Source organism: Podarcis melisellensis (assembly GCF_964234715.1).
Source record: "Podarcis melisellensis genome assembly, chromosome: 4".
Lineage (NCBI taxonomy): Eukaryota > Metazoa > Chordata > Lepidosauria > Squamata > Lacertidae > Podarcis > Podarcis melisellensis.
The window spans coordinates 57,735,903-57,762,297 of record NC_138531.1 but is presented as its reverse complement, the minus strand read 5'-3'; the positions used below and the strand labels follow the sequence as shown (position 1 = coordinate 57,762,297).

Sequence of the window (26,395 nt, the reverse complement as noted above, 5' to 3'; positions counted from 1 at the left end):
CGCCCGTTACCATCTTCTGCGCGGTGGCAGAAAGACAGGGAGCCCACCCGCTCCTTTCGCGATTTGGCACCGTCGCCCTCTTTTAATCGCCTATGCGGCTCTGGAAAGCCCTCTGCCTTGAGGAGGGGGCTGCTGAATCCGCGGCTTTCAGGACCCCCGCCCCCAGCCCAGCCCCCCGCCTCGCGCTCGGCCCCCTCCCAAGCTGCAGCGCTGCATTTCGCACCAGAAATCGATAGTCGCGGGGCTGGCCCTGCCCAACGCGGAGGCTCCGGGAGGCTGGCCGGAGCCGCTATATAACCAGGAGCCAGCAGCTTGCGCCTTCTTTCTCCCTGCGCGTCCAGCGTCTCCAGGCGCAGGCAGGCCAAGGCGAGGAGAAGGGAGACCTTGCAGTGCTTCCTGCCCCTGCTGCTTCTCCTCCTCCTCCTCCTCCCTTGGACAAGACGCTTCTCCTTCTCGCCCAAAGGGGTCCTGCAAAAAGGCGCGCGCTTCCTTGGCGCACGGAGATGCGCGCAGCGGCAGCGGGCAGGGCAACAGCTGGCTCTCAGGGATCTCCTCAAGGCGGCGGCTGCTCCTATAGTTGCTTGGCGCTTTGAAGGGACCCGCTTTGGAGCATCTTCCCCGCGGAGGACCGGCCGTTGCGCAGGCGTTGAGGGTGCCTGCCTGCCTAACCTGCTGCTGCTGTCACTTCGGGGACTTTGTTCAGAAGCCCAGCTTCTCTTCCCTCGGCCGCTGCGATGCTCCCTTTTCCGTGCGGAAGGCGTCCCCAGCTGCTGCTGCTGGGCTACTGTTGGCTGTGGGCTCAGAGTTGCCTCTCGTTGCGAGTCCTGAGTGGTGAGTTGAAGGGAGGGATGAGGAACCTGGTTTCTTATTTGGGGGAGAGCAGCGAGAGAGCTGGGACCCCCTCCAGATGTTTCTGGACTCCACACTCCCATCAGTCCTGACCATTGACCATGCGACCTGGGACTGTTGGGAATTGGAGCGCAACAACCTCTGCAGGGCCCTTTGCCTGCTGTATAAAGACCCCCGAAGTGCTCCGGCTATTCGGGTGCAATCCTTCCACCTCCCCCTTTTATTGCTTTTCAACTTGATCATTGAACAGTGGTTAGAGATTCCCAAACAGAAAGGTGGCTCTTTCTGGCGGGGATCCTCTTACTTTCAAGCGGGTGGCGCTCTATTGATTCAGTGAGGCAAAGGGAACTCAGGGAACGCAGTCTTGGCACTGTGTCACTGGCACTAGGGACGAGCTGTTTCCTGGCGAGTAAAAAAAGGCTAGATTTTTATCCCAAGTTGATGATTTGACTTTGCGGAAAGATCACATCCTCAATCCTGGAAACTCCAAAGATGAGATCCCCAATTCATATCTTTAAATATGGAGATAGAAAGTTTGAGGTCCCTTATATTGTGTCTCCTAAGTCAAAAGGTTTTGTTCTGACTTGTCCTCCATTTATAGAGAGTCTATTTGTCCCTCATTTTTAAAAAGTTCAGAGACTGAGAAGTAGGATAGAGGATCAAATACAGAGAAGCAGGATGGGGGCTCAAATGCCAGATAAAGAGTGGTGTGAAAGAGATGTCCATCACACCTGACAACTTTCTCAGTTCCTGCTTGTCTGCAGTAACCACCAAAATCCACATTCATGTTTGTGGATAAGGATTTGTGTGGCAGGAAAGATATCAGTGCAAGAATACCTCTGAAGAACCATGTGTGCTACCAGATGTAGACTTCCACCCTGAGTAGTCGGTGGTAGGGGTATATGGGTGGTGTCCTAAACTTCTGAGCTCGTACGTCTACTGAACTTTGACGTGAATCAGTATTGGAAAATCCTACAGCTTCCTCAGATGATCCCAATCTCCAGAGGGTTGGACTAGATGACCATTGGGTTCCTATTCTATGATACGATTGTCTTGCCTTGAATATTTCTTTCCAAGGAAAGAACTTCACAGGGAATTTGCTGAACTGCTCAATTCTTTATAATTAGGAAGCCATCTTCATATATTGAAAAGCTCCTTAAGGAAATTTTTAAGAAAATATTGATTAACATGCAAAGTTTTTCAACTGCGGTGCAAAGTTCCTTCCTTCTTATATATTTGCCATAAATATGTGAAATATGTCATAAATATGAGAAATATACTGTGCCTATCCATTCATTGCATGCAGGTGGTGGAGGAGCTGGAACCTGCCATGTGTGTCCTGCACATATACAGTGTACATAAGCAATAAAGAATCCAGTTGTATCTTTAAGGTCAACAAACTTACTATGCAAGGAGCTTTGATAGGTTAGAGCTAACCTTCCCTGGTGCAGATTCAGTGTGTGCCTATTTTCTAGATGTACATATTATTACCTGAGTGTGTTCTATAGGGTACATTTCAGTCCAATTCTAATGGTTTCCTGAAAGGTCAGGCAGGAAGCAAGGGACTAGAAATTGGATCAGGTGATAGTTATGCTCCAGTTTTCCATAACTAGAATAGATTCATGAAACATGAACACAAGAAGCAGGAACCTTTAGACCCCTCGTCATTGGACACACCACTTTAAAATGAAATGAAAAGAAAAACATTCCAGGGAATCTCTTAGGAATGGCTTAAATAGTTCACGTAACCTAGAACCAGTTCTGATCCTTTTCAGCTCCTGATCACATGCAGCAGCAATCTTAAGGTGCTATGTAGGCACCAGGGGGTGCCTGCTTGTGAAGGCTGCCACCACAGTTATGGGGACCACTGCAGATCCCCCCATCCCCTGTCTCTGCTTATCTGGCTGTTGTTTCTTGTTCATTCAGTGGGAACAACAAGAAGGAACATTGCCCTTTTGGGCAATGGTGAAGATGGTCTCAGGGAGAGGAAGTCAGTGACAGCAGTCACAGGGAAGCAAGTCCATGCAGGAATGGGGAAGTGTTGAAGGCATCTTATCCATGGGCCCCTCAAAATCTGGATTGTGATAATAGCTGAGGGGAGGGAGTTGCATGTAGCAAACAGGAGATTAATCCATGCCATCCCTTCTGAGCTTTGTGCCTGGAAGCCACTATACAAATGGAACATTAATCAAATCATAGGAGATAACACTGTCCATTCAGATGCCACTGTCCATTCAGAACTGTTAAAAGTTCTGTACCATCTCCAGGTTGCAAACTCTTTACCTGAAGACAGTGGCCATCCCTTTAAAAGTTCTAAAGTATTAGGCAACTTCTTCAAAGTACTGCACTAGTCTCTTTGTCCACCCACCTCTTTTCCACCAGAACACAAGGGGAAGAAAAGTGGAGTGGACTTTAGTGAATTAACTGTACAGGAGGTACAACAACTGTAGCCTTGGTGTAGAGCATTTCAGGAGTGAAGTGCAACCTATGGATGAAGACCTTGAGATACTTTTGGGTGCTGAATCCTTTGGTGTCTTCAGATAACCTGTTTATGAAGTACCCAACTTGATTTGTTTGCAGAAAGCTTGTGCTGCAGTTAGACTATGTCTTGTCTTTGTTGAGCATTTGTTTCTGGTGATGTTATATGGCCATGAGCATTCTTTCAAAATTCATCCTGATTTGCTTGCATGATGTTTATACATCGTCCCATGAATTGTTTGTTCATCCTACACTTTTCAGTGTAGATTTGTTGTGCCAGGGTAACAGAGTGCTTTGATCCACTTTAATTGCACACACCTAAATTTCTGGTATGGTTTGACTCCTTTCCACAAAATGCTGACACTCAGGAGGTGTCCATTGCCTGTAACAACCCAGGACAAATGCGAGAGTGAGAGTATTTGATGGAGAGAAATGATCATGGGATTTGGAGAGAGGGGCATTCAATACATTGGTAACATAGAGCTCTACTTCGTGTTCCTATCTTATTCAAGCAAAGCTTTAGAAGTGCAAAATATTGATGTCTGGGAATTGGGATGGCATGGATGAGGGCGAGGGAAATAAGTTCAGTCTAGATATGATGGAGCTGATGTTGCTGGGTAGTTTGTCTGGCTTGGGTTCAACTCATTCTGGGAGGATCGAACCCTACAAGAGGATCATATTTGCAGTTTGGTGGGTGTTGATTGACCCAGCTTTGTCACCAGAGGCCTACTTGGCTTAAGAAGCACAAAACATTTCCCATTAGCTAAGGCTGGTATACCAGCTGTGGTCCCTTTTAAGCAGAGATAAGCCATAGTCATCCTTACTTTGTGATTGCCTGAATAGGTTATGGCGATATGTTGTGTGCTGAGCTGCCTTTGAAACTTTCTGAAAATTTATGAATGCTGTAACTGAGACGAGCTATAGGTAACACATATTGCTAGTTCTGAAACAGCTTTGTTGTCGATCAGCCCCAAATTCTAAGAGCAATTTAAAGCCTGATAAGCAGTGTTTGAAATCCCCCAGGCGCCAGGCGCATTTTGAGACTGGCATGGGTCCAACTGTGACTATGTGGATGCCAGGTTGGTGACTGACATCTCCATCTGGCTGGTCCCTCCAGCTCTCTTAAGCAGGTAAGCAGAAGAGCTTTTTTACTGTATTTATATCCCACCTTTTTCTCCAAGGAGTATGGTACATGGTTCAGCACCCTCCTCAGTTAATCCTGAGAATGACCCTGTGCGGTAGGTTAAGAGGCTGTGACTGGCCCAAGGTCACCCAGTGAGCTTCATGACTGAGTGGGGATTTGAACCCTGATCTCCCAGGTCCTAGTCCGACACTCTAGCCACTACACCACACTGGCTTCCTATAGTATTTCTGCTATGGGGCAGCAACCTAAATTAAGTACCAGTAGGTAAATAAGTATGGGAAAAGCAAGTATGTCACCCAGAGAAGGATCTGAAATATTTTCCTTGAAGCTTGAATTTGCTTTATTTTGGATTGTTTCATTTGATGTTTTAATGTGTTGTAAACCACTTTCAGCTTTTTTTCTTTAAAATATAAAGCGCTATAATAATAATAATAATAATAATAATAATAATAATAATAATAATAATTTCACTGGGAAAACCATAGCTATGTTTTCCCAGTAGTGATGTATGGAAGTGAAAGCTGGACCATAAAGAAGGCTGTTTGTCAAAGAATTGATGCTTTTGAATTATGATGCTGGAGGAGACTCTTGAGAGTCCCATGGACTGCAAGAAGATCAAACCTATCCATTCTTAAGGCAATCAGCCCTGAGTGCTCACTGGAAGGACAGATCCTGAAGCTGAGGCTCCAATACTTTGGCCACCTCATGAGAAGAGAAGACTCCCTGGAAAAGACCCTGATGATGGGAAAGATGGAGGGCACAAGGAGAAGGGGATGACAGAGGACGAGGTGGTTGAACAGTGTTCTCGAAGCTACCAACATGAGTTTGACCAAACTGTGGGAGGCAGTGGAAGACAGGAGTGCCTGGCATGCTCTGGTCCATGGGGACACGAAGAGTTGGACACGACTAAATGACTAAACAGCAAATACATTTCACTGCAAAAAAGAAAAGATACCTAGACGTGCCATTGAAGTGACCGTGACCCAGGTTTAAGGTGCCATTTGGTGATTAGCTGATATATTTGAGTTTATAATAATAATAATAATTTATTATTTATACCCTGCCCATCTGGCTGAGTTTCCCCAGCCACTCTGGGTGGCTTCCAACAGAACACTAAAATACAATAACCTATTAAACATTAAAAGCTTCCCTAAACAGGGCTGCCTTCAGATGTCTTCTAAAAGTTTGGTAGTTATTTTTCTCTTTGATATCTGGTGGGAGGGCGTTCCACAGGGCGGGTGCCACTACTGAGAAGGCCCTCTGCCTGGTTCCCTGTAACTTGGCTTCTCGTAGCGAGGGAACCGCCAGAAGGCCCTCGGCACTGGACCTCAGTGTTCGGGCAGAACGATGGAGGTGGAGATGCTCCTTCAAGTTTCTCACACTGCTGATAAGCCTTGGGACCTCAGGGTCCTCTTCCTCTCACATTTCCTGTGTTAACATCAGAGTAAATTGACCTTTCTGGGATGATGCTGCTATTAGAGGTTAGATAGGTGTCTCTCAGGGAAAAAAGCCTTTTCAGCTGTGATGCCTCACTTATGGAACACTCTCCTCTTCAAAGGTTACCTGGTGCCAATTCTTATGCCTTTTCAGCAGCAGACTCTCTCTCTGTATATATACAGTAACATTCTCCAGATCTTTTTAAACATTAAGATAAAATTGATTTCTGCTTCTGGGGCCTCTCTCTGGGATAAACTTAGCAACACAATGTACAAAATCATAGTCTATAACAAGAATGTACACAATAGAAAGAAGTTGTGTTCTCAAAACTACACCATGCAACCAAATTCCAAACAAAGTACCTTAAGCCTTTAATTTTAATGGGATTAGACCTGCCTATTTAATGGACTTATTTGCTGTATGTGTGCAGGAAGACCAAATGAGGAGGTGCCAATCACAGAAGAAGACTTCCAGGTGCACAGGGAAAGGTTGATTAGGCCCAATTTGTTTTGGAATAAATCCTCCTTCGGAAGATTCTTGAATAATTGCTGTCAACCTGTCTATAAACCACTGTTGTAGCTTTTCCCACATATACAGCAGTATTCCTAATGATGTAGTCTTAAGCCTGCTTACTCAGACGTAAGCATCTCTATGTTGAATGAGACTGGCTCTTTGCTGTGGAGGACTGGGGATTTCCAAGCCATATTGAAAGCAGAGCTACTTGAAGTTTTGTCTGAGGGTTTATGTGCAGTCAAAGGATTTTTATTTTTATTTTGAACAGTTGACTCCCTCCTCATTGCTGCATCACAGACTAATTTTGAGATGCCTCTCAAAAAACAACAACAGTGTATTATGAAACATGATGGGAGAGGTGACAGCTGTTGGGGTGGGTGTGTAAAGCCCCCTTGGGTTCAGGGAACTAGTTCCATGGACTTACGAATACTAGTCAGGGTTGAACTGTAGGCCACAGTAGGGATGGGGGAGAATTTCGACTCAGTTGCCATTTAAGGGCAAACCCACCTCTTCTGTATTTGCTGAAGAAGTATGTGAACCAAAATAGAGGCATCCTTTAGAATTTGCTCTTTCCCAAACTGTGGAGGGCAGTTCTCCAAACCAAGTAACATGTACACAGATGCATACACAGTGGTACCTCGGGTTAAGTACTTAATTCGTTCCGGAGGTCCGTTTTTAACCTGAAACGGTTCTTAACCTGAAGCACCACTTTAGCTAATGGGGCCTGCTGTTGCCACCACGCCGCCAGAACACGATTTCTGTTCTTATCCTGAAGCAAAGTTCTTAACCCGAGGTACTATTTCTGGGTTAGCGGAGTCTGTAACCTGAGGCGTATGTAACCCAAGGTTACATACAATGCACTGTACTAGGGTGCATAAACTGCATGTACCGGTATATATTTGTGAAAGTAACACAGAATAATACATTATATTAGGGGTAATTGGACTGCAAAAAATGTTTATAATAGGCAAAATTGCATATTAGGAGAAATTCACACTAAAACACTCAATAATTTTCAAGAGTACTTTTTTTTTTGCTTTTAAAGGAAAAAGTTTAAAAATGAGAACAGAGAGAAAATGAAATGAATATATTTTCCCATCCCTGGTCACAGTGAACATAATCTTTGTTGGGTTCTAAATGAATGCTCCATAAAATCACTGGAAAGGTGTCTAATTGAGTTCAACAGGTGTGACTCCAGGACTAACAATGTAACTGCAATCAAATGCCATCTCTGCAAGTTAGGCCAAGGTCACATAAAAGGCACATTGGAGCCAATTGTATTTGTAGTAGCCCCTGATTCAAGTTTTCAGTGCACTTCTGATGTGTAATAGTGCCATTATTTTCTCTTCTCACCATGAAGTAGCTCCCCAAATTCACCTTTTCTCAATAGGATTGAAAAGAGACTGGCAGCTTGGTTGTTATCAGCGAATAACAACCACTATTTATTCAAAACTCTCTCTGCAACTGCAAGGGCTATAAGTATTTCTCAGAAAAAAAGGGGGGGGGGGAGAACACTGGTAATAACGTCAAAATGATAGAATGGTGGAGATGAAACGGATTTGATCTGTGGGCTTCATAAATGAGCTCCTGAGAACTGCATGCTCCTTATCCCTCAGCAGAACAAAATTATTCTATTCTGTTCTCTTATCTCTGCTAACTCATGATACTTCATGGTAGCTTGCAGCATTTTTACATTCTACCATGTCTTATCTCATATCCTCGTAATTGACCCTGTAGCAATTTTTCTCATGGTGGTAGTGCTATAAGAAGTGATAGGGAAACACATTATGCTTTTGTGTTCATATTGAATCATTGGCAACAATAGCTGTTTGCAATGCAGTAGTTCAGAATGTTGGAGTTGGCTGAAGACCAGTCCTTAAAAAAGAAAAGAAAAGTGAGAAGACAGGGTTAGGAAAAACTGCTGAGTGTTACATAACCCGCATTGCTGTACCTATGACATCATAAAGCACATAAAGTGATGATAATGCAGTTTGCAAAAATGCAATTACTTTAAGTATCTGTTGGGCAGGAAATACGAGAGCTAATCTTTTTACTAGCCACTTAACAACCAATGTATTAATCAAAGCCATTATGCCTTAATGACTGCTGTTTGCTGTCAGTTTATTTTTGCCCTTTTATTTGTGATATTTTCTTGATTTTGTCAAGTGCTCATTCCAATATTTATGTGACAGTACTCAAAATAAGATCTCTGAAGATAAAAAATAATTCATAGGGGTGTGTGTGTGTGAAGTTGCCATTTACTAAAATGAAAATATCAGCAACAGAAGTGTGGCACAATTCCAGAGATAGTTGATGTGTTAATAATGGTCAGACAATAACTACAGTAGCCCAAAGAGTAGATGGAGATACATATGTCAATCTGTTTCACAGTCCGTATGGAATGGTAGATCCCTCTGAACACTGTGGCATGAGCATCTGATCTGTGTGGACACTTTTTGCTTTTCTATGAGCAGTTACTCTGTAGCTGATCACATGAGTTCTTGCTCTAGAAACAGGCATCTCATGGAATCATAGCTCTCAAACTACTGGGGCAACATTCAAAAATGCCTTTATGTCTGCACATGCTCAGGCAGACTCTTGCTTTTACTTTTACTTCACACATTCCAGAAGAGAGCTCTGGAAGTCACACAGCTTCTGGAGTCAGCCCCTGGCTCACATTAGAGCTAGTTAAAGGCTTTCCAATATTGATCCAAGACATTTGAATTCACATCACCACTTCACGCTGAAGAGGAGGCTGTGACTTATGCTTTTCTACGAAGAATTACAACTGGCTGAAGCATGAAAGCATTTACAACTTTGCAATAAGCAATACTTCTGATTAGGGCAGCACTATGTCAAAATTATAGCTAATTTTAAGGTTGGTTTCCCATTGTCAAGCTTGTATCACCCTTATTTTCAAGATGTTGGCAGCAAAATAGATGGGACTAAGGTAAAGGTAAAGGACCCCTGGACAGTTAAGTCCAGTCAAAGGTGACTATGTGGTTGTGGTGCTCATCTCGCTTTCAGGCTGAGGGAGCAGGTGTTTGTCCACAGACAGCTTTCCGGGTCACATGGTCAGCATGACTAAACCACTTCTGGTGCAATGGAACACCGTGATGGAAACCAGAGTGCATAGAAACGCCATTTACCCTGCCGCCACAGTGGTACCTATTTATCTGCTTGCACTGGTGTGCTTTCGAACTGCTAGGCAGGCAGGAGCTGGGACAGAGCAACAGGAGCTCACCCTGTTGTGCAGATTCGAACCATCAACCTTCTGATCGGCAAGCCCAAGAGGCTCAGTGGTTTAGACCACAGCGCCACTTCCATCCAAGGCTATCTCACAACGTAGCTATGAGGAGCATTAGGACAGGCATTTGCCCAAGTCCTTGAATCCAGACTGCTACATCTGACTTCCCTCCAAACAAATAAAAATGAGTGTTCAGTAAATAGTTATGCTTAGTCACCCTGCAAACAAATTAGGATGAATGCTCAATTGGTGGCTTGGAAGTCACCCTCTGTCTCCCCAGTTCAATACTATAATCATGAGGCCACACTGACTCACTTTGGGTGTGATTGGCCATTTTTAAATATGCTTTTGATCTATTCACTTACTTCAGAAGATAGAGCAAACTAATGGATGAATATATGTTTTTAGATTCTTAATAACATTCTTGGAAGAAGCTTAGCACGATTTATCAAATCATGTTGCAAAGCATAGTTTGCAAAACAAAACAAACCTTGTTTCAAGACTTGAGCTTTTCTGCATATTCGTCAAGAGCTTTGAAAAAGCAAGGATCCTTCATGAAAGCATTGGTCCTCCTAAGATGTTATCTCATCCTCAAGCAAGAAAAGCAACATGGAAGTGTGATGCTTAACAATGTTTTCAGTTTAGAAAAATGACCCTTGATTACTGTGACCATAGAAAATAAGTGCAGCTGCTGTAGAGGATCTGCTGCTTCTGTTACTTGAAGTGAAATGAGCATGTTCCACTAGGTAAATGTGGGTTCCACTTGTGGGATGTGATATATAAGTAGCAGTCAAGTACAACATTCCTTGTTTTCCTAGAGTAGACATGCAGGGGAATGTTTGGCCCAGCCAGCTGAAAACGTACGGTTTACTCCTGTCTGGGACATACTTCCTTTGCATGCGACTAGAGGTGGGCATGACCTTACCTGTCCAGGTAACAAAAGGACAAGGCTGCCTCTCTCTCTCTCTCTGACTTCCTCCATTGTTGGAACAGCTTTTTAGCTAGAAATGCGCTGTTGGCTTTTAGCCTACAGATGACACTGGGATTATCCCCATATGAGATAGATCCACATGCATATACTTTGTAACTAAGTCTGCCTTCAGGAATCCAACTGTGAAATGATGATGTGAGTAAACTTCTTTTATGTACTTTAAACAAGATTGTGGCATTCTTATTCTTTAAAGAGAGATATAAGGAACTCACTAGGAACCTCATATTGAGAGGCTTAAACAAGCCTGCAGCCAGGTATCTGCTGTGCGTTTAAAAGGGGAATGTAAAACTCTGCTAAGTAAAGGAACTTGCTAGCGCAAGTTAGGAAGGATATTAATAAACTCTATATAGCCTCCTCTGCCTCCTTGAACATTCCTACGGTACTTGCCAGGCATCTTTAGATTGCCCCTGTTACAAGCAAATCTGCAGCAGGAAGGTAAAGAGGAAAGAGGCAGATTATGCTGAGAAAGGCAAGTGAACTGAATAGGTGAATTGGATCCAGAGCCAGCTTAAAAAACCATTGAAAACAAGTTCTCCCACTGAACAGAACATCTTCTACTAAAAAAAAGGGGGAGGGTTAAAAACATCACAGCAGAAAGAGAAGGAACTTCATGTGGATTTAGTAATACCATATTATTCAAATACAAACACTTTAATTATTAGTACAATTATCATGAATTTCATCTGAGTGACAGTAGAGAAAATAAACAAATGAGTGTACACATACATATATGCCATTCTCTGTTCTGTTGAACCAAGGCGCAGCTAGGGTGTGTTAAATAGAAAACCCCAAGGCTGAGAAGAACTTGTGTGCCACTTTTGACTAGACCAACAGAAGCCTGCACAGGAAAGCCATTGGTTAACCTTTAGCTTCATGTTTAGAGAGAGTGTGTCCCATTCTAGGTTTCAAGTTATACTTCAATATCTCTGTGAAGCCACAGATACCACCACTTTGAGACTGCTGGAACATTCTTAAGAGACTTCTGCTTAGACAGAATTCTGGCTGTCTGCCAGTACTGATCCTATAATTTACAGCTGCAGGGTCCATGAGATCAAATGGGGGTGGGGGAAAGCGTCTATTACAGAAACAACTAAATGGGTCTCAGCCTCACATTTTATAGCATATTAAATATATGGAGGGGAACTAATGCCAAAAAATAGACATTTTCTACTTAGAATGGTAAAGCTGTCAGAATTTTAATAGTTTGGCGCACAATTGCCTTCAGGAAATACTGTAATATGTAGGGCTTTTTCCTTGATAAAGGCATACCACTTAAACCAACAAGTAAAACAGTGTTTCATTTGCTCCTTCAGCATAATACCAATTTGCTGGTTGAAAAACCATTTATCGTGTATTGATCCAGGTAATTAGACTTCTGCGTTTCTTCTGGAAATCTGTGAAAACTAAAATGCTGAGTCTGTTTTAGTCAGATATGCAAATAAACTTTGATACAGTACTAATGTATGCTCAGGTCTGAAGAGCTCTGTTCTTTGTGGATTCTTTCAGAGCTCACTTTTTCTGTGATTGCTTTAAATTGGAAGTGTGACACTTTAGGTTATAGGTGATAGATGCATACTGCTCAGAACGGGTGCACACATCCATGTACATTATTTGATTTATCTGTAATTATATACCACCCAACTTTATCAACCCCTAACTAGGATGCGCCTCTTCTTGGATGTGCTCCTGGGTGAGTTATGTGACCCACACCTTGCTTTTGCCCTGGGTTAATGTGAATTTTGCTGAGGAAAGGCACTGTGTGTATGAGACTGTGGGACCTGCACAATAACAAGGAAAGGGAAGGGATTGTTACAGCATTTGAAAAGAGGCTGAGAAGATGATGACGAGGTGAAGTCATAAGATGTTTGATAGAAATAACGTTGAGAATATTCTGAGTCAAAATTTGTTTATGAGATAGTGGGACAAATCACAAGGCCAGTGCTTAAACTTTCCCCCAATTTTTATTTTTTATTTTACGAACAAGGAGAGTGGAATAGTTCCCACCTCTTAGCAACACAGAAAGGTCTGGCCCCACCTCTGATTGATTAATATTGATTAATTATATACCACTTAATGCCAAGATAGGCTTCCAAGCCATTTACAGTAGTACCTCAGGTTAAGTACTTAATTTGTTCCGGAGGTCCGTACTTAACCTGAAACTGTTCTTAACCTGAAGCACCACTTTAGCTAATGGGGCCTCCTGCTGCTGCTGCACCACTGGAGCACAATTTCTGTTCTCATCTTGAAGCAAAGTTCTTAACCTGAGGTAATATTTCTGGGTTAGCGGAGTCTGTAACCTGAAGCGTATGTAACCCAAGGTACCACTGTACAAAAACTGTGTGTAAAATCCTTAAAACATTCAACTCTGAACATCCATAGCTTAAAACATGCAGCAAAACAATAATCTTGCAGCAGAGTAACTAGAACAGGGTACTTGGATCAAGAGAATTCAATATAAGAAGTTCAGGATTAGTGAGTTGGAGTATACACTCTCTGCCTCTCTTCTCAGGGGAGTGATGGATAGAAAAAGTTCTCCAGGCCCTTTGTAGTGGTTGATATGAAGTACTTTGGAACTCAGAAGGGGCTAGACTGATTTAACTTTTAAGTAGGTGGACTAGAAGGGAGCTTTGGATAAGAGGAAAGCTTGGCTTCATTTGTTTCTTATCTTTTTAATTCTACATGGCTGTACTGTTTCTTTATTTCTACAAAGTTCTTTATTATCCTTATTGTTTTATTATTTCTTTATTATTTCTTTTCTTTATTTATTATTTCTTTATGGCATTCTTATTTGCATTTATAGTATTTCTCCTATTTTATTAAGCAGATATATAATTATTTCTCTACTACCCCTCGTGTTTTAAGTTTAGTTCACATGAGTTACCGTTTTCAGTGTATGGTCTTTTATTAGTGACTCAGCTGTACCCCTGGGGAATAGTTTTGAACCCAGATTCATTTGCTGGAAAAGATGGCCAGTGAGAGATCTCCTACCATAAGACTTGTGTCTCATGCGCTTAAGGGAATCTTAAATTCTGGATGCTCAGGCAAGATGTTCTTAAGTTCTGATTCTCTGGATGTAGCTAGGTGGGACATTTGTGTACTTAGAAAAAATATACTGGCAATATATCTCCCCAGTGGATCTTGCACTGTTTTAAATAGTCACTCTCTGACTCACCAAGTCATGTATGGTAGCTTACAAAGAATTTGATCAACCTCCTTGTTTTGCTTCCTACCTGAGACCACCAAAAGTGTGTGTTCTCAGGCACCAGGCAGGTTACTATACCTGGTTGGTCATCAGAATTCAGCTTTATGGGTCACATATTGTGCAGGCTTGGCAAAAGATAACCAGCTAGAGGGGTGAAAGACCAGCATAAATGTTGAAGCAGAAAGATGTTTCTTAGCGGAAAAGAAGCTATTAGTTTCCATATATTTATCTTACTAATGAATACAGAGTACAATTATGAAATTATGCTGCGGCAGTAGTTTTTGAAGAGACATAATGTAATGTGATTTATCCTAAAATGCAGATTAGAGCCCATTGATGGAACAAAAAAGAAAAAGGAAAAAAAGGGTATGGTGCAGTGAAACATCAATAGTACTTAATGCAATTCATCACAAGATTGGCTTCTGAATCGGATCAAAGTTCTGACAACATAATAGGAAAGGATGATTGCTAATCATATGATACATCATGGATGGGTCAAAATGCTACCCTAAGGATCTGTTCTTTCTATTTATCAGCTCACATCTTGCATTTTCTGTGGCATGTAAGCTCTCAAGCTGAAATTGTGTGTGACGTTTAGGTAGTCAGGACCACTTGTAGGATGAATAAAATAACTTTGGTACATTAACAGAGATATCAATGAATTTGTTATCTTCATTTTCAGCAACTGTGACAAGGTAGCATTTGATGGTATGGCTGTTAATTTAAAAAATGTCAAGTTGGTCTTTGCTCCTATTATTCCCTTCAGGTTTTTTCCCTATTGGTCTCTTCATTTCCGGATCTTCCAGGGATTCTCATACATCCCTCTTCTTTAAAACTCATGGGCATTTGTCAACATCACTCTTTGCTTCTCCAGCAAAACTCTCCAGTATCTTATCCTTCATGGTCCTCTTTAATTCTCTTTTGAAGCTGTCCAGATTGGTGGCAAAAATTACACACCCTCTGGTAGAGAATTCCTTCGTTTAACTAAGTGCTGTGTGAAGTAGTCCATCTTATTTGTCCTCATTCTTCCACCATACATCTTCATTGGAAAAATGGGTTCTAAGTATTATATGAGAAAGAAGAAGTGTATCTGAAGAAGTGTGCATGCACACGAAAGCTCATACCAAGAACTAACTTAGTTGGTCTTTAAGGTGCTACTGGAAGGAATTTTTTTTGTTATGAGAAAGAGAGAAAGACTTCTATCTGCAGTGGTACCTCAGGTTAAGAACTTAATTTGTTCTGGAGGTCTGTTCTTAACCTGAAACTGTTCTTAACCTGAGGCACCACTTTAGCTAATGGGGCCTCCCACTGCTGCCACGCTGCCGCCACATGATTTCTGTTCTCATCCTGAAGCAAAGTTCTTAACCTGAGGTACTATTTCTGGGTTGGCTGAGTCTGTAACCTGAAGTGTCTGTAACCCGAGGTACCACTGTACTTTTATACACCATGCATAATTCTGTCATGTTCCCACAGTTTACTTACATTTTTAAAATAAGTTTAAAAGTCTAAGTGATTGTAGCCTTTTCTCATTGAGAGGTTGCTGCAGCCGCTTGATAATTTTTACTGCTCTATTCCAGCTCTGTAGCATTTTTAAAAAAATAATCAGACTTATAGGCAGTTTTTCAAATGTGGTCACACTAGATTTGTATAAAGACATTTTGATAACGGTATTTTTAGTTACACAAGAGTCAGACAATGGTTTGATGTTTTCATCAAGTTGTCCACCATAACCTCAGATCCCATTGTCATTTATGTGGTTAGGATTCTTTTTGCTCCAATGTAAATCACTTTCTACTTGGACTTACATAGTGGTACCTCAGTTTACGAACTTAATCCGTTCTGGAAGTCCGTTCTTGTTGGGTTGAAATGAACGACAGACGAATGACAAGTGTCATATGGGAGGCATCTCTCGAGCATGTCTCGGGGAGTCCCTTTTATTGAATATTACAGCATTGCCACATATGTGCTTGTTGCTGATTGGTTAACACAAATACAATGCAAAGGTTGCATATAAGCATTAATCATCAATAGATTAAAGGTTGGGAAATGGAACACAGAATTGGACAGGCATGAAAACCTCCTTATTAAACTGTTACTAGTGATTGATATAGACATTCATCCATAGATGTGGTCAACCATGCATTAAGAACAGGTCAGGGTACAATGTTTCATGAACTCAATGTGAACTAAACATTCTAGGGTGAGGAAGGAATGCTTCAGCTTAGAACGGTATGCCAGAGTCATGTGCAGAAGCAAAACTTCCCATCACGTTCTGAAACAAAAACCGTTCTGAAACCAAGGCATGCTTTCCCTAATGAGGCCTCCCACTGCCGCTGCCCTTCCACTGTTTGGATTCCGTTCTTAGACTGAGGTAAAGTTCGCAACCTGGGATACTACTTCTGGTTTTCTGGAGTTCGTAAACTGAATAGTTCATAAACAGGGCTGTTCTTAAACCGAGGTACCACTGTACTTCTTTTAAGAACATTGAACAATTTGGGGATCATGAACAAATATGGATATCATTTTGTTCCCCCAGAACTACTGATAATTTATGAATGTTTAAAAAGCACTGGTCCTATACAGATCCTTGGGGGACCCCACTGTTCACATCTCTCCTTGATGCAGTCTGTCCATATATTCTTATTCCTGTTATTTAACTACCGGTTGTTTCTGATCCATAAGAGGACCTCTCCTCTTATCCCATTCCTGTTGGATATGCTTTCTCTTTGTGGAGTTGGAAAGTATTTTTATTCAATTCATTCATGAAAGCCAGCAAGGAATAAATGCATGCCTACCTTCATTCAATATTGCATGCTTTTGATATGGTATTTGGTGGCTATTTCACAGACGATGTGGTAGGTATAAAGCTTTCTGGTCTAAATTATATTTTCATGGGAAAATACAAAAATAAATAAAACAAGGATGATGCTGTGATTCTTTCAGTAGGCTGAGTCCACATCTGAGTTTGCAATTTGTTTCTTGTTTTCCTTAAACTATTCAGATCACCTTGTTTCTGTGTCTTAACTTTATACTATATTGTTAAACAGGGTGTTTATTATATTAATATAGATATAATATTTATTATAGATATATTTATCATATTAAACATCATATATATATGTGTGTGTGTGTGTGTTAGATAAATGTGAATTTGGTTACTAACAAATTTGGTTCCTTTGTCTGGATGCCATAACTCATGACCACAGCCTAGGGTTGCATACGATTTTCTGTTGCAGAATTGGGATCACACATGTGACACTGAAAAGTTGACCAGTTCTGCCATATATGGTAGGGCTAATCATGTGTTTGGGCATGAGGGACAAGCAGTGGTGTGCACATATCTCTGAATCAGAATATGCAACCCATGAATTAGATTTCTATCACACTGTCCACTTAATCCAGTAAAGTCAGATTAAAATGATGCAAAAATTTAGAACTCTATGACAATCAAAACCCAAACCTGGCAATTAAAATGCAGCTAGAGGTGGCAGATAACTGAACCCAAAACAAAACAAAAAATAATGGTTAAGTGATCAAGTTATAGTGCAATTCTATGCATGTATTCTTGGAAGTAAACCCCATTAAGTTCAGCAGGACTTGGGCTGCATTCAGACAGCACTTTATTGTTTCCCTGACATTTCCATACCTGATAATTTCTAATCTTTTATGTGGTATTTCACATGACATAAAAGCCACTTTTGGAAATCTGGTGGAGGTTTAGCACTTATTTCTATACTAATTGCTGTTGTTTTTTAATCTGTTTGCAACCCCATTAACTCGCAAGCCTGATAACTTGGAAAGCTGAGTTTTGTATTGTAGTTCCATGTGATGAAAAATGGGGCAATATCCCAGCAAGAGTTCTTCCCCACTGTTCAAAATTCAGCTTGACATGGCAGTATGTCAATCTAAAAGCCACAGTTCCATAATGCAGCTGGTACTGCAGTGCAAAAGGAACATTAGAAATTGGGTTAGAAACTCTAGAAACTCTAGCCTTATAATGTAAAACTAACACAGCAAACCTCACATTTGAATGCAGCCTTGCTTCCAGCCCATAACCATGTGTATTAGCCTAGCAAAGAAGTTTTGAGAAAGGCACTGAAAATGTTGTAAGGTGGGTAATGACATATCTACCTAGGCAAGGAGTTACATAAGCTGGGAGCCATCACAGAGCATGCCCCCTTCCACATTCTTACTGGATGTACTGCAGACAAAGGGAAGATATGCAGCATAACCTTATGAGATGTGCTCAGAGATAGAGCAGCCTAAAATGGAAGAAGGAAGACCTTTAAGTATTCTGGCCTCAAGCCTGGTAGACTTCAGTAGTGCCAGCAAGCACTTTGATTGGCATCCAAAAACTTACTGGTATCCAGCAAAGGTGTCACATGACCCAAGGACCAGCCCACTTAGTGCTTTTGCTGCTAGCTGAGGTTTCTCAAAGCTTCTCTAAAGCAGCCTCACATAGAGCACATTGCAGTAGCAGTTCATTCTTGAAGTAACTATGGAGCAATGTAGTGTAGATAGATATTCTCTTCAGAGTCCTTAAAGGTAAAGGTAAAGGGACCCCTGACCATTAGGTCCAGTCGTGACCGACTCTGGGGTTGCGGCACTCATCTCGCTTTACTGGCCAAGGGAGCCGGCGTACAGCTTCCGGGTCATGTGGCCAGCATAACTAAGCCGCTTCTGGCAAACCAGAGCAGCGCACAGAAACGCCGTTTACCTTCCTGCTGGAGCGGTACCTATTTATCTACTTGCACATTGATGTGCTTTTGAACTGCTAGGTTGGCAGGAGCAGGGACCGAGCAACGGGAGCTCACCTCGTCGCGGGGATTCGCACCGCCGACCTTCTGATTGGCAAGTCCTAGGCTCTGTGGTTTAACCCACAGTGCCACCTGCGTCCCTTCAGAGTCCTTAGTAGGGCTTTTTTTTCTATCTGGAACTCGCCAGAGTTCAGTTCCACCACCTCTCAGGTGGGTGCCATTGCCATTATAAGAGAACAAGAGAGATGTTCATGGTGAGTTCTGGCACTTCTTTTTCTAGAAAAATAGCACTGGTCGTTTGGAAACCATAGTTTCATGCTATGTCTGCTATGAACCTGTGTGAGCATTGGGTTCATGCACTTCGCCCTCTCATAATTTTTCACAGTCACAAGGAGAGGATTAGAAACATTCATTTCTGCTTTTGAACAAATCACAGTTTCTGGTTACTGGTGCTGGTTTTAGCCTTTAAAGCCCTAAACAGTTTGGGCCAAGGATACCTGAAAGACCACCTTCATCCATATGAGCCTCACCAGATGCTCAGTTCAACATCTGAGGTCCTGCTTTCTAGCCAATCAATAAACCAAATACTTCTATGTTCATATTCTTACATTTGTAGCCTACTTTCTTTCCATTATGTAATCCAAGACAGCATTCATGTGCTTCCCAAAGACAGTCTTTCATCTATTCACTGAGCAGAGCCAGAACTGCTTAGCTTCAGCAATGTGGTGGCCTCATGATTCTTCAGATCAGACCTTGGGCAGGCACCTTACACAGGGCATTCTCAGCGGTGTCCCCATACCCTTGAACCCTCTCCCCATTTTATTTTTATTTTTTATTTTTTGTAACTTAAAAGGTTTTGCAAGAACAAACCATGCTTTAGATCCTGAAGGGTGTATTAGAAAAGTATTTAAAACATGAATACTGGGCAAACTGGTTTGTTCTAGTTAAACCATAGTTTGTGCAAATCACAGCTCTCTGAATTCATAATGGAGGACTGTAGTTTGTTTAAAGGCTGAAAGGATGCTTCCATTGAAACTCACTCCATTTAAGCTTCTGATGAGGTCCTTTCCAGTTCCATTTTAACAGGACCAGTACCAGCATTTTGATGAGTGTTCAAATTACACTTGTCTCAGGACCTATCATGTGACATTTGCTCAGGAGACAGCTTTTGCTCATTAATCTCTGTAGTTGGATAGGAGCAGAGCAGTTAGGGTAGAGAGGATCAATGGAGGAAAGATGTTATTTTCATGTCATTCCAGTTCTTTCATTTTCCACAAAAAAATGTTCATGGCTCCCACAAAAAATAATAATGAAAATGTTTACATGATTCTTTGATTCCCCCCCCCTTTAGTCTGCTCTTGTGGGTTGTAACCTTCACAGATATTGTACCCATTGCGTCTCAAAAGTTATCTTATCAGATTCTTACATTTTTAAGGCACATAACATTTTTGAGTTGTTTATTAATTTTTCAATCATTAGCATGGAATTCTGGGAAAAGTTAAATAAAAGATGGTGCGAGAGTAGGGGAATGTACCCTGATGTCATTTATATGCTGTTTTACCATGAAATAAGTCTCCATTAACCTATAACTGCATGTCTCTATATTGGTGTGTGGTTGTTTTTTTAGGGCAAAAAATATGTTATGGTGATTCAACACACCCTTGCTACAAGATAGCCTATTTCCAAGACTTGTCCAGACGTTTGGGATTCCAGGAGGCTCGCCTGGCCTGTGAAATAGATGGTGGAGTACTCCTCAGCCTTGAAAGTGAAACAGAGCAAAAGTTAATAGAAAACATGCTGCAGAACCTCACAAAATCAGGCCTCGGCATTTCTGACGGGGACTTTTGGATCGGGTTATGGAGAAGTGGTGAGGGACAAACCACATCAAGTGCCTGCCCTGATCTTTACAAGTGGACAGATGGAAGCAATTCACTCTTCAGGTAAATATTTTGTGTCATTTGCTGTTGCTGCTGCTGCAAACAGAGACCAAAAGGGGATTTGGGGCTGCTAGGCAGACTTGATATTGCCCTGGGGCCCCATAATCCCTGAAGAGAAAATGGATCCTGTGAAATAAGAATAATGAATTATGTATTAGTAATTTATAAAGAAAGGTTTACTAGTGAAATACCCACCAAATGCTGGCAGCATGTATGGAAATATGACTAAGTGGGTAGATAAATGCTAATCTCTGTTTTTGTCTCACTTTTCCCATTTCTCTGCTCCATCACTGAATCTAGCATAGTATTATTTATATCCAGGGCAGTCAACATGCTGTCCTTCAGATGATGTTAAGCTGCAGCTCCCAGCTTCCTTAGCCCTTGGCTATGTAGGCTGAAGATGATGGGAATTGTAGTCCAACAACATTTGAATGCACCATGTTGGCTACCTCTGGTCTTCATAGGCATACAGTGGTTTTCCAAAGCTTCAGAATGAAGTATTTCTCAGTCCTTGCTGGGAATTGAACCTTGGATGTTTTGCCTGCAGAGAATGTGCTTTATCACTGAGCTACTCCTGGTCCCTTTTTTAGATCCAGCAAAGCAAAAACGGACTCACAAGCAATAATAGTTTTCTAACTAATTTTTACTCTAATTTGTCTATTGTTATAGAAATTGGTATACAGATGAGCCTTCCTGTGGGAGCGAAGCTTGTGTTGTGATGTATCATCAACCAACTGCAAATCCTGGCTTGGGAGGGCCTTACCTTTACCAATGGAATGATGACAGATGCAACATGAAGCACAATTTTATCTGCAAATATGGTCCAGGTAGGAAATGCTGAAGATGAGCTTCAGATGTTATGTGTGATTTCTGGTTGACTTTTCAAACCCTTGAAGTCCTGGTGACTTTACCCTAGTGCAGGCCATGTATCTCATTAAGACAGGTGAAATTCATAGTTTAGTTGGATTAGTGTATAGAAGCAAGATAAAATGTAAACAAGGGGGTTACTATGTTATTCTGTTACTAAGAGGCAACATCACTCTGCTTCAAATTTTAACAGAAGGCCTAGACTTTAGCAGAAGTTAAACTAATCATTACACACTATTTTATTTTCTGCCTCAAGCATAGGATCTTGCATTAACTATCCATACAGTAGTATACATATCTCCTTATAAATAAATTCCATTGAGTTCAATGGGATTTATTCCAAGGGAAGTAGGTATAGAATTAAGTACTTCTTAAGATGCTACAGGACATATTGTGTCCTTAAGTACAAAAATCTATCCCACTGAACACAATTGTCAACATATGGTTTTAAGTATCTGAAAAGCTGCTTATTTAAATTTAGGATTGCCTGAAAAATGTAAACAACCTATTCCTCCCTGCCTTGTTTATATATTATTTTAACAGATGACATCCTAGAAAAAGAATTAGGAGACAGAGCAGATCCAGATTATGGTAAGAAACGTTTGGATTGAGTTGCAATGGTAAAGCAATAGAATCTCATCCATCATTTCCAAAAGCAAAACAATCCATAGATTGGAAAAGCAGAGTAGCCATGGAACAGCTGAACAATGAATCCTGTAGAGAATAATAGTTACCATGTATGTTTTTATAAGTGAATGGATACATTTTGGAATATTTCAGTTTGTAACTCTTATTCCAGATGTTATCCCTATGTTACAGTAAAGTCCTTAGACGAGTTTATCACCTACACGTATTCATGTTCAAAACTGATTAATCCTGTTGCCTTTGGAGCTTTTGCAAAGTGCAGTAATATGTGCAGATGTCCCAACACAGGAATTCGATTTTGTTTTCTTAAAATATGTAATTACTTTCACAGAAGCCCAGCCAACGGTGCCAGCAGGGAAGCCTCACGATTCAAGCAAGCCAGAAGATCATTTTCCGGTGGTTGTTACTGAAACTGGTAATTGATGCATATGATTCTGATATCTGAGTAATATTTAAATATAAAGCATAGACTGCAGACATGCAAACCCCACTTATTCATCATATGAATAAACTGGCTGTACTCCCAGAAACTAAAATGAACCTGAGCTCTGGGATTTTAAAAAGAAGAAGAATTCAAGATGTCGTTGCTGCAGGGCAAATAGCTCCACTTGGGTTTTTAAGGGGAAATGCTTTTTGTCAAGGATAGACATCACATCGCAAACAGCCAGAGTCAATATGCCAAGTATTTTCTCCCACAGTTTCCTCTCATTCTTACTCCAGAGCCACACACAGTGAATGAATTGCAGGGGGTTCTGCATGTTCAAGTCTTAATCTAGTCCATTAAGCTTAATGGACCGCAGAATAACTAATTTAAAAAATGATCTAACAAAACATTTGGTTAATGAACAAGTTTTGGAAAGTCAGCTTTTTACTAAAGTTCTGCACCTTCCCAATCAGGTTCTTGTTTTGTTTGTTTGGCTTTTATAAATGGTGGCTGGTGAGGTTGTTTGCTGAGTACAACTGCCTACAGCTATGATGCTGAAGTAGGGGGCATGCATTTTCCTCTACATTTTTAGGTAGTGCTGGAGGTGGGGTACTATTGAAGCAACCTGTCCCTGTGCTGGGTTGACCATCTGGTTACCAATCATACATGGGACTGGGTTCAGCACTCCCTGCTTCCACTGCCACCGCTCAACACAGAAAGGAAATGGTGAGAACCAAAAGCCCTAGCCAGGATAGAAGATAAACCCTGGAACACTCTCAAAACTTTTACAGTTGTACTTTATGTGGAAAAGTCTTTAGAGGCAGGCAAGTTGTCTTTCATGTCTTTGTCATGACCAGTTTTTTCATTGAGGCCTTGAAAGAGTCTCAGGGTAGTGTTCTGCAGCCTACAGTTTGAAAATTGGAAGAGTAGCGTCCTTAAGATTGGATACCTCTTGGGTTGTAAGATTTCATGGACTAGTTCATATGTGTGAGCCATTGGCTTAAGAGATCTCTGATTGTTGTGATTGACTGGTGCAGTACAAGAGAATTTGTGCAAGCAGAGCCTATGATTTCAAGCAAAATACAATAATGAAACCCTTTTTCTTGTAGGTTTAATTCCCAATTTAATTTATGTTGTTATACCTACTATACCACTGCTGTTGTTGATATTAGTGGCTTTCGGGACTTGCTGTTTCCAGATGCTGCATAAAAGGTAACTATTATGACTGGACAGAAAGAGTGTCTTGGAACTTAAGCTCATGTATTATAAAATTAATCCTTCCAACTGACTCGTATTCAAGGCCATTCCACACACAAAGCAAGGCCATTCTCATTTGCACTTGAAAATGAACATTATTCCAGTGTTAAGCCTTGACTAAAATGGCAGGAAGTCCACATTTAATAATGTAGCCACATCGTCAAATATATAATGTGTTCAACATTAATAGCAGGTATATTGAGTTTGCAAAACCTTTTGTTCTAAGTAAGTTAATGCTGCTCTCATGCTAGTGTAAAGAATTCGTTGCTTTTGTAGTTTAGTCATGGGGAGCCTTGGCCTTCCAAATGTTATTGGACTACATTTTGCATTTTTGTTGCTCTTTGGCCATGCTGCCTGGGGCCAATAAGAGTCTGACAACATCTGGATGGCTGCTGCTTCCACACACCTGTTGTATAGTATAGAATCTAGAAAACTAACATTTAAACCCAGTGCCTAAGCAAACAGCCCTTAGATAGAAAAAAAAGGTCCTTGTTGTGTACTTGATTACAATGCAAAACTGAACTTACTACTTTTTCTACCCTGCTCTGATACCTGCCTAGCTTTTCCTTTCAAAAGTCTGTTTAAGAAGAAATCAAGGTCAATCATACTCAGTGAGTTTCCCAGCTTTGAATATTTGGTTAGTTTCAAAAGGATCACAAGAACAGGCTGTTTTTTAGGGCTGAATCAGCTGAAACACTTTCTTTGACACAGGCTGTGTACCCACCAAACATTTAAAGTACATGACACCACCTGAAGAATCCTGGGAACTGTAGTTTAACCCATCACAGAGCTACAATTCCAGTACCCTCAGCAAACCAAAGTCCCCAGGGTTCTATGGGGGAAAGTAATGTGCTTTAAATGTATGATGTGCACACAACCACAGTACGTAGTCTTGGAATATTGTGGGCATTGTTCTCTCTGCACTGCAAGTGAGGGCGTAGCCACTGCTGCTTCTGCTACCTATGCAGAAGAAAAAGCAATGGCAGGAACAGAAGGATTTGATCCCATGCTGAGCTTTGTCCTCATCCCCATAAAGTTTAGTTAGTCTTACATCATCCCCATTTCCTTAACCAATCGGCTGCAGTCAATTATGTGGAGCTGAAGTGGGCTGGGAAAACAACACAGGCATATCTGACTGAAAGTTGCAAGGAGAGGTAGGAGTTGACGCACAAATGCCATTTCAGCAGCAAACTTATGTCAAGAACACACCAAGTTCTGCTCCAACAGGATGCTCTATTGCTCTTGCTCTCAAAGGAAGAAAAAGTTATGATGGTCCCACTGGTAGTGCTAAACCCAAAGTAAGGCGTGAGAAGCATCCACACCAAGCATTTCTCCTGTGCTTTATGGCAAACCAGCAACTCATTCATGCTTAGTGGCTTTCCCTTTCCTTTCTTCTAGGGAAGCAAGGAGAAACTGCTTCAATGACTCATCTCCATTATCATCTGAATGCCTTGCAGAAAGTTTAGATTCTAACTTGGTATATTTCTCAGTTTCTACGATTGTATTTTTAAGGTAGAGCTAGGGTTCCTGGCAGCTCCTGTGATCTACAGAACGCTCTTCCAAGAAACTTTGCACAGGGACAGAATCTCCTCACCAGGGCTCGGTTGGCTTCATTTAGTTCGGTGGCCTTGAAATTATGTTGATCTATATCTATGGATATAGTTCAACCTATGCACTTGGTTCAGAACATATTTTTGCTACCTTTGTTCAGATGACATCCCACTCACAGTGTCCTTTAAAAGCAGCAGTACTGGATTGGGAGTAACTTTTCCTTGCTTCATTCCATGGCACTGTGGCAAATTCTAAAGGTTTGGCACAATGTGGTTGGGACCAATTGTGCTTTTATTATCAGATTGTTCCAACCCATGCATCTCAGACGACTAATAGTTGTATGGGAAGGACTCAAATGTATTGCTAGGCTTTTAGCTGCAGTGCCTTTGAATGGAGCCATAGAAAAGAAACTTCTGCATTATGGATGTAGTGCCCTTAGGATAGCTGAGAAATAAATGCATACTGCAAAACTGGTTTCAAAGTATAACACTGCTAATGGTGGATTGAAGAAGGAAAGCCACTGGGCTGATTCAACAGCTATGGCTATTAACTACCATTAGGAATTTTTGACTCAATACAAAGAAGCTATAGATCAGGTAATGAATAAATGTACTGTAAGATAAATATGTAAAGTACCACATGAAGCTTACTGGGTCTAAGCTTTAGACTTTAAGGTTTGCCTGAGGGTGGGCATAGATTTTGAGGATCATATAGGTGATAGATCTGTGAGAAAGCACAGCATTGATAGGCTCATCTTGTATACTTCCTTACCAAGAAAAACATCCTGTCAAGTGTGAGGTCACTTTCCAGCTGCTAAGTGCATAATCTTTTTACAGGAGGCCAACCAAGCAACTTTAGTAGCAGAGACCATTTGGAAAGCCTTTATTTTTGTTTATTGTGCACCGTCACCCATCTTTCATTGCATACTTACATGAACATATGAAAGGAATAGATGCATAATAAATGGATGTATATACAATTGTGTTTCTGATTTTCCAGTAAAGGAAGAACAAAAACCAGTCCGGACCAGTCTACGCTATGGATTTCTAAGAATGCACGGAAAGACAGCAGCATGGAGGTATAGAGATAAGACTGA

The 26,395-nt window shown here is 41.3% G+C and overlaps 1 protein-coding gene across 2 annotated transcripts; it reads left to right on the top strand.

Moving 5' to 3' along the window:
• The first annotated feature begins 224 nt into the window (after positions 1 to 224).
• Positions 225 to 26,395, top strand: CHODL (chondrolectin). 2 transcript variants are annotated; one of them, XM_081908093.1, is made up of 8 exons: positions 225 to 831; positions 20,246 to 20,558; positions 21,225 to 21,382; positions 21,966 to 22,013; positions 22,399 to 22,482; positions 23,601 to 23,703; positions 25,147 to 25,225; positions 26,299 to 26,395. In XM_081908093.1, exons 1-8 carry the CDS (start codon positions 735 to 737, stop codon positions 26,299 to 26,301), a joined length of 885 nt encoding a protein of 294 aa, XP_081764219.1. In that variant the 5' UTR covers positions 225 to 734; the 3' UTR covers positions 26,302 to 26,395. The 2 variants fall into 2 exon arrangements, with proteins under 2 accessions (XP_081764219.1, XP_081764218.1); XM_081908092.1 differs by lacking the exon at positions 25,147 to 25,225 and having other exon boundaries at positions 226 to 831.

Excerpts from the sequence above, each read along its gene's own strand:
- CHODL (XM_081908092.1), top strand. The coding sequence starts at position 735 with ATGCTCCCTTTTCCGTGCGGAAGGCGTCCCCAGCTGCTGCTGCTGGGC. Across the intron at positions 832-20,245 it reads CTCGTTGCGAGTCCTGAGTG|GGCAAAAAATATGTTATGGT; the intron begins GTGAGTTGAAGG and ends TTGTTTTTTTAG. Across the intron at positions 22,483-23,600 it reads GGTGGTTGTTACTGAAACTG|GTTTAATTCCCAATTTAATT; the intron begins GTAATTGATGCA and ends TTTTTCTTGTAG.